The sequence below is a fragment of the Phoca vitulina genome, unplaced genomic scaffold (genome assembly GCF_004348235.1).
Source record: "Phoca vitulina isolate PV1807 unplaced genomic scaffold, GSC_HSeal_1.0 scaffold2, whole genome shotgun sequence".
NCBI lineage: Eukaryota > Metazoa > Chordata > Mammalia > Carnivora > Phocidae > Phoca > Phoca vitulina.
Window position 1 is genome coordinate 46293315 of NW_022589705.1, and position 8370 is coordinate 46301684.

The 8370-nt window shown below is 46.5% G+C and overlaps 1 protein-coding gene across 1 annotated transcript; it reads left to right on the top strand.

Annotated features, from left to right (window-relative positions):
• The first annotated feature begins 720 nt into the window (after positions 1-720).
• Positions 721-3402, top strand: DIRAS3 (DIRAS family GTPase 3). The gene is made up of 2 exons (XM_032416474.1): positions 721-868; positions 1984-3402. The coding sequence occupies exon 2, from the start codon at positions 2047-2049 to the stop codon at positions 2737-2739; it is 693 nt and encodes a 230-aa protein (XP_032272365.1). The 5' UTR covers positions 721-868; positions 1984-2046; the 3' UTR covers positions 2740-3402.
• The last annotated feature ends 4968 nt before the right edge of the window (positions 3403-8370 follow it).

Below are 8370 nucleotides of genomic sequence, written 5' to 3' on the forward strand. Positions count from 1 at the left end.
GCTTCTAGAGGCTGCCCACATTCTTATTCTGATTTGCTTACAAGGTTTTTGTGATGATGATCAAATGAAAGCGATTGTACAAACAGTGGTGAGGAATGTGATCACTGCTTAAGGTTGCTGGGTTTAGAGGCCATCCCTCAACCTTCTTCCATAGAACCTGTCTAAACCACAGGTAATCCTCCCAGGAGGAGATTCTGAAGTCTCTTATGACAGATGTGTTAGTTGAGACTTTCTGGAGGGACAAAAACCGGGTTTTGTGCTGGACAAATGTTTCCTGAGCAAAGTGGATCAGATGCCATGAAGTGCTTGGCACCGGTGGTGGGGAGGATTCTAACTGGCCATTCTGCAGTGAAGCGAAGGCAGCGAGGCTTGGAAAGGGCTAACCCCACAGCCGCGAAAGGGCACAGAAGTGGTGAAGGAGGCCTGCACGGAACTACAAGTGCAAATTCTGGAAGCCTACCCACCCCCACCCGAATGGCCAGGGCCTGTGAACCCAGGACCTCCCCCTCATCGCCCCCTGGCGGTGGGTACAGCTCCTCTCACATGGGGGACACTGGGCACACCCCCCACTGGTCCTTCCTCCGCAGGAGGTGCCAGTAGAGCCGCCCAGCCTGCGCCCTCTGGCGCTTCAGGCCCAGCCCTGCAGTTCCAGCCGTCCCCCCGAGCCTCGCGGCTCACAGGTTGCATCCGACCGCGCTCCCGAGGCTGTGATTGGTCTCTGCTGTTGCCACTGCCCCCATCCCCACCAATGCTGACTCCAGAAGCAGTGAATTTGCCCGCCTGCACGCTCGGTTGCGACCATCGCTAATGCTGACTCTGGGAGCACTGAATTTGCCCGCTAGCGCACTTGTTCCTGCCTTGGAGAGAGGTAAAAGCTGTCTTCCGCCTTTATTGGGGGGCACTCCAAAGTGAAACGTGGTGGGTAAACCAGTTTGGGCTGCTGTGGGTGAGAATGGGAGGCCTAGGTGTTGGGGAAGTGGCTATCCGTCCCTCGTCCCTCGATGTCCCGGGGACAGTCGCTGTAGGTAATAGGTCTCTACGGGCACCAGAACAGAGCATCCTGGCCCCCGTGGGCTCCCTGGACACTCTGTCCTTACGCCCATTATTGCTGAACCGGGTCCTTGGGGGTCTCCAAGCAATAGCAATTGACAAGAGGCCAGCGGAGTTCGAGGCCAGGCTTTACTGGGGCTTATGCTCCAGCACAAGGGAGACAGCACAAAGAAGAGAATCCTCAGGCTGACTCCCTGGGGAGAGGTCAGGGAGAATTTTTTAAAGAAACTTAGGTGGAAAAGGGTGACTCCAAGCACATAGAGGCAGGAATTTATTAGCACCTGTGCACTTAAAGGTTATGCCTCTTCGTGCCTCACGCGTCTAATTAACATGTTAAATCTCCACCCCGGGCATGATTTTTAGTATCATAATAGGGAAAAAAGTCAATGAAGAGACAGCGATGGGGTCCACCTTGGCGCAGCCTGGTTTGATCTTCCCCAGTCTTGGTAGCGCAGCCCTCTCTTGGGTAAGCGTCCTGCCTCCGCATTCCTGCTAGACTTCTCTCCACCCAAGGGGCATAGGGTTTCAGCTATCAAGGAATGCTGGGCTTCTCCCTCAGGATTGAGGGGACCCGACCCCAGTCTCTACTCTGTCTCAGGTTGGCGGGCTGTCCATTGTTTCAGCTTCTCATTCTGTATTTAGATTGGAGTAGTGTGGTGTGAAAGAAAATGGATGTGTGGCTACTGGGGAAGTAAACGTAAGGCATCGTAGGAAGACTGAGCGAGCCTCCGCTCCTCCCTGCTCACACCGCCTTTGATGGGCGCCTAGGGTGGGCATTGAGCCTGGCTCTGTTTCAGAGGAGGGAGGGAGGTGGGTTTGGGGAGTGAGCCTAGACCCTCCCGAGTGTCCCCAGGGAACAGCTAGACAAGGAGACACAGGGACGACCTTCCAAGTTCGAACTCCCATCTCACTCTCCCGTTCTTTCTCCCTAAGAATCTTTTGCTCCCGGGTCCGTGCCAATAACCTGCCTGCCCGTCTCCCCGCCAATTCCCTGCAATGGGCAATAACTGCTTTGGCTTTAAGAAATGGCTGATTCAGCGGCTGCGTCCTCTGCCCACCCTGCTTATCGTCCCTGCCCTCATGCCCCAGAGCAAGAGCAAAGACTACCGCGTCGTGGTGCTTGGCGACGCTGGCGTGGGCAAGAGCGCGCGGGTGCAGAAGTGGGTGCGTGGCCACTTCCGCGATGCGTACCTGCCAACCATCGAAGATACCGACTGCCAGGTGCTGAGCTCCAAGCACGGTGTCGGGGCGCTGCGCAGCACCGACACCACGGGCAGCCACCGCTACCCGGGTCTGCAGCGCCTCGCCATTGCCAGGGGCCCTGCTTTCATCCTGGTTTACTCAGGCGCCAAGAAGCAAACCCTGGAGGAGCTGAAGCCTTTCTATGAGCTGATCCGCAAAGTCAAAGGCAACACCTTGCAGAAGTACCCTATCGTGCTGGTGGGCAACGAATGCCAAGAAAGCCACTGGGAGTCGCCGGTAAGTGACCGCGCCACATGCGCCTGCGCGTTGGAGTGGCATTGCGCCTTCTTGGAGACCTCCGCTAAGATGGATAGCAGTGTGCAGGAGCTATTTCGCACGCTGCCGAACCACGAGAAGAAGCCTGCCACCTGCCTCCGCCATCCCCAGAAGAAATCCCAGATACCCAAGACCGCGGAGAAGCTGCTTAGCAAGTGCATCATCATGTGAGCCCCGGGGTCTTAGGATCCTGACCTCCTTCCCTCTCAGTGTGCAGAAAACAGGGAGCGGAGCGGTCCCAGTGTAACGTGTTACCTGTGCGTGAACGACTTCTGTGCCGCGGTTTAGGTAATAACTAGACGCCAGCAAATGGCCCTTGTAAGTTGATAGCTTTCCTTTTTCCCATCCAAGAGAATTCAGATTGCTAAAGCTCTAACACTGGAGGAGGAGGACAGGGAAAAAAGGAGCGCTGTGCATTTAGAGACTACTTGTATAGACTTTAGAGATTAATACTTGAAAAAGAGAATGAAATGCTGAAATGAATTGAAAGAGGCCACTGCTCTTCTTGTAACTCTAATTATCGTGTGTCATTTTAAAACACTCGAAGTCCTATAAAGTCGCCATTGTGTATTTAATTGTTAAAAAAAAGTGTTTTTGCAACAAAACCTGGCAGATGACTTTTAGATAGATATGTTAAGCAAGGTAAATAAATGGATAATCTATAGCTGAGCATTGAGGCTGGGGGCAGAGAAAATAGGGAAAGTGGAACTTGCTTACTAAATATGTGCTGATTGTTTTTGAAGTCATTTAAAAATGTTCGGGTATTCCGTGTAGTTTTTGTGACTCAATAAAGCTTTTCCTGCATGCAATCAGCTTTATAATTTCTTTTTCACTGGACAACAACAAAAATACGCATTGCATTAAAATTTCAGCCCCATCTGGGTAAGGTTTCTAATAAGAACTTCACACAGGGACATTCATTCCCTCCTGAAATTAGCCAGTGGGGGCAGGGGTGCAGTTAAGGGGTCCCTGTGATGCACAGCTGGTCTCTATCCATAACCATTCGTGGGCTGACATCCGAAAGAACTCCAGGCATCTCTGAAGAGGATACTCCTTGTGCTGCTGTCTTGGAGATGGTGGTGGAAAGCAAGCCTCAGCCTTTGGCTGCCTCAAAGTCTTCTCTCAAGAAATGCTAGATCTCGGGCGCCTTGGTGGCTCAGTTGTTAAGCGTCTGCCTTGGCTCAGGTCATGATCCTGGGACAAGACCCCTATCGGGCTCCCTGCTCCGCGGGAAGCCTGCTTCTCCCTCTACCACTCCCCCTGCTTGAGTTCCCTCTCTCGCTGTATCTCTCTCTGCCAAATAAATAAATAAAATCTTAAAAAAAAAAAAAAATGCTAGATCTGGGGAGTGGGGAGGGGGATGGAAAGTAGGGGGAGAAATGGTGGAGTGTGAAATCTGAGAAATTCCTCCTTAAGGGAGTTTTTTAAAAGATTAATTTTATATTTGAACATAATTTTTTGAGTAAGGGAATACACACCTATACATATCTTTTTGAGTGTGTTTTTTTTTTTAGTTGGGGGAAGGAGGTTCTTAATTTGTTGACTTTTTTGCCACGAAATATTTATTATTGAACAAATATTGAATAACTTTGTGTTTTTTAAAAAAATTTTTTGGGCACCTGGCTGGCTCAGTCGTTAAGCGTCTGCCTTCGGCTCAGGTCATGATCCCAGGGTCCTGGGATTGAGTCCCGCATCGGGGTCCCTCCTCAGCGGGGAGTCTGCTTCTCCCTTTCCCACTCCCCCTGCTTGTGTTCCTGCTCTTGCTGTCTCTCTCTCTCTGTAAAATAAATGAATAAAAAAAATCTTTAAAAAAATTGGTTTAGGGCAGAATCTTGAGGAACACAAGCAAGTTAGAAAGCTACTGACCTACAGGAAACTACAAAGGACACTTAGAAGTGACCAAATGAGGAAATTCACAATGTGCAGTAGTACATGCTGAAGGAGAAATGAGTTTCAAGGAAAAGCATGTAATGTACTCTATCATAGCAAACGTTTCTTAAAAATAGAATAAGATGAGGATTAGAAAGTGTTGCTCACATTTAGCAGTTAGGAGATTTCTGATTCCAGCAAAGCTAGAGTAGCCCCCCTATTTCCTCCCAGGTACTACTTCTTACAACTAAAATAATTCTGGACATAACACAATGAGCAAAGGAAAATACTTAAATGTGAAAAGAAGTGAACTGCCTAGGAACCTGGGGATGTGAGGAACAGCATGATGGTGATTTGAGTTTTCTTATTGTCTCCCATCCATCCAGGACAAGACATTGCAGCACACCTCCAGGTTAGAGCTGCCAACAGGCACAGACCAAAAGCACCAAAAAGGGGCACATTGTCCCTAGCCAAAGCACCAGGAGAAGAATGATTTAATAATAGAAAACCTTTTTGGTAATATGTACCCAAACATTAAACGCCATCAGCCAAACCCCTGCTCTTCTTCCTCCCCCCAGGGAGAGCTGGTCTTCCAGCTCACTATGCCCTGCCCTGTAGAGGCAGATGGTAGTGTCCTGATGTCCCCTCCTGGTGCTGGACACAAAGACAGCGCAGGGAGCTAATCTTCTACCCTAGGGCAGCAGATACCCCAACCCTTTCCCCACTGACAGAGTGATGTCCATGGGGCCAAGCAGGGAGTTCATGCTCTCAGTCCTCGTGCAGGGTTCTGTTGGCAGGTGCTGGGCAGGGAGCTGAGCCTCCATCTCCACCTGTCAGCAGGGACGCTGAATGAGGTGGTGTGGAACAGAGCAAGTCAACGGTCTAGTCCTCCCCCAGCACACCCCCACCTTCATGAGTCTCTGCTCCCTTGCCCATAATCAAAAGTCAGGGACACAATGATCTCTTAGGTCTCTCCCAAAAAATCCTATGTGAGAAACTTTACGTATTACTACTTGGATAGGAGCAGGGAGGATATAAATCATTCTAACCATTCTTTGAGCTAATAGTGTTATTCAAAGGAGCTGGAATCTATAGCTTCTATTTTTGCACTATCCACCATCATAGCCTCTGGCCGTATGTGATGTCTGCACTTGAAATGTGGCTAGTCCAAAGGGAGATGTATTGCAAGTATAAAATACACTCTGGACTTAACTACAGAAAGAGTGAATGTAGACTAGCTCATATTTTTTTAATATTTATTACATGTTGAAGTGATAATATTTTAGATAGTGTGGGTTAAATGAAATATTTAAATTAATTTGGTGTTTCTTTCTACTTTTTAAATTTTATTTTTAAGTAATCACCACACCCAAAATGAGGCTTGAACTCACAACCCTGAGACCAAGGGTCGCATGTTTTACTGACTGAGCCATCCAGGCACCCCTCTTTCTACTTCCTTAAATGTGGCTACCAGAGGGGTGTCTGGGTGGCAGAGTCAGTTAAGTGTCTGATCTTGGTTTTGACTCAGGTAGAGATCTCGGGGTTGTGAGATCAGGCTCCACGCTCAGCGCAGAGTCTGCTTAAGACTCCCTCTCCCTCTGCACTCCCCGCCCCCCCCCCCCCAGCTCGTGCTCTCTCACTCTAAAACAAATAAATCTTTAAAAACAATGTGGCTACCAGAATATTTAAAATTATATTTGTAGCTCATCTTTATGTCCTACATTATGTTCTGACTAGGCAGTGCTGATGTATGTTCAGAGTGGCTATCAGAACTAATTTTTTTTTTCAATTTGAATTCAATTAGCCAACATATAGTACATCATTAGAATGAATTTCTAATTTGAATTTGATTACATACATAGCGGATCAACAATCAAGTGTCGAAAAATGTTAGCATATATATAAAATAATATGTGTTGTCAGATGTCTAAGTAACTTCATGAAATTCAAGATTAACAGAAATGTAACAAAATCCACTGAGATGTATTTGCATATAAATTAATTTGAATAGTACATCTATCAGCTACATTTATAAACCCCGGGCCCAGGGGCCCAGAGCTTGGAAAAATAAATCAGACTGTGATTTCAGTGAGTCGGTGAGGATTAAAATAAATGAAAACTGAAAATATGCCCACTGCCTTGATGATGTTTTCCCAGGTTACTGGGATACCAGGATACTGACAACCCTGCCATCCGTTTGACACTGAGAAGTGGAAAGTGGAAGAAAGAAACCTGATGTGGGATAACACAATTTTGTAAACTGAGATCCAATACATTTAACTATTTAACACTAGTATTATGGGTCTATGGTGGTGTATCCATAGACATCATCCATTTTGTCCTCCAGGTGAATAAATGTGGCCTGGAAAGGATCTCACAGTCTCTGAATAGCATTAGAATTCTCTTTCTGCCTCCAAATATCCTTCCCAGTATCCTCTGTGAGCACATCACAGCCACGTGCCCTTTCCCAACCAGCCTGGATGATTTGCTGCCCACCAAACATCCTAGGAGTTATTCCTTTGCTCTTTCTTCACACAAGGTACTTTTTCTTCCATTTTCTGCCTACCAAAATTTTATTCATCCTTCAAAATCCAGCCCAAATACCAAAGGCCACTCCCCCTGAAGTCTTCCCTATTTTTCAGTGACCATTCACAAATGTTATTAAGAGTTGGCAATATGCCGGCTCTGTGCTGCACCCCTGGGTACAGAGTCCCTGCCTTCAAGAAGCTCCTAATCTAACACAGGAGACCAGGAAGAAGAGAAAAATGCACAGCAATCTGTGACTGGTGTGGTAAGATGGGTGCATTCTCCACCCTGCTATCAGATTGACCTTTGAAAAATGCAGTTTGATTGCATTGCTGCTTTTTTCCAGAGCCATCATTTGCCAGATTGTCTGACAAATGTGCACAAAACTATGTGGACAAAGACGTATGTTACAGCCTTGCGCAGTCTACCCAGGTGTGAATTTCATTTCTGCCACTTACTGTTTGTAGAGGAAGTACTGATGTTCTCAAGGCATTGTTCTCCTCAAATGTAAAATGGGGCTGATACTACTACCCAGGATGATTGTATTAAATGAGTTAATACACATAAAGCACTTGGAATAGGGCCTGGCACATTATAAGCAATCGATAAATATTAGCTTTTGCTAGTATTAACAAAAGATTGGAAATTACCTCAATGACTTTCAATATGGGTTCAGCTATATTAAAATAACGAGGTTTATATGGGCCAGTACATATTATCTCCAAGATTTATTTTAAATTTGCTCTCATTTGAGGGTTGGTGTATGTATGTGTCTTGTGTGGTTATATATACATAATAGAAAAATTCTTCTAGAAGGATATTGAAGTAATTGATAATTGGCATTGGCTTTGAGGACCAGAATGGCCACTTTTCACTTTATAACCTTTAATGCAGTATGAATTAGATTACCATGTATTTATATTACTTTTCTAATTATTGGAAAAAAAAACAAGTTAATTTCCTCATGAGTCCCAGCAGGAAAGAACAGAGTCGGGGCTAGAATCCAAATTTTCTGACACCAACCCCAGTGCTCTTTCAATTTTATTCAACATTAAATAATCCCAGGGAGGAACCCCCTGGTCTAATTGAGAGAAAATAACTACAAATGTATTGTACTTCTAACGTATGGCATTTAACAGACAAGGAATAGAGGAAGCTCGGAGAGGTTAAATAAGTAAACCAAAGTCACATGCTGAGGTCACTGGAGCTGGGATTCTCTCCCAGATCCACCCAATATGTCACCCTAAGATGGACCCAGAATCAACAAATATGGGTTTAACCCTGTGTCTTTCCTTCTTTGCTTTTTTGCTGCTCCCAGCCTTGTGAGTTGTGTGAATGAAATCAAGGAACACCTGTGAAAGCCCAGTGCACACAGCCTGGCACACAGCCTGGCACACAGCCTGGCGC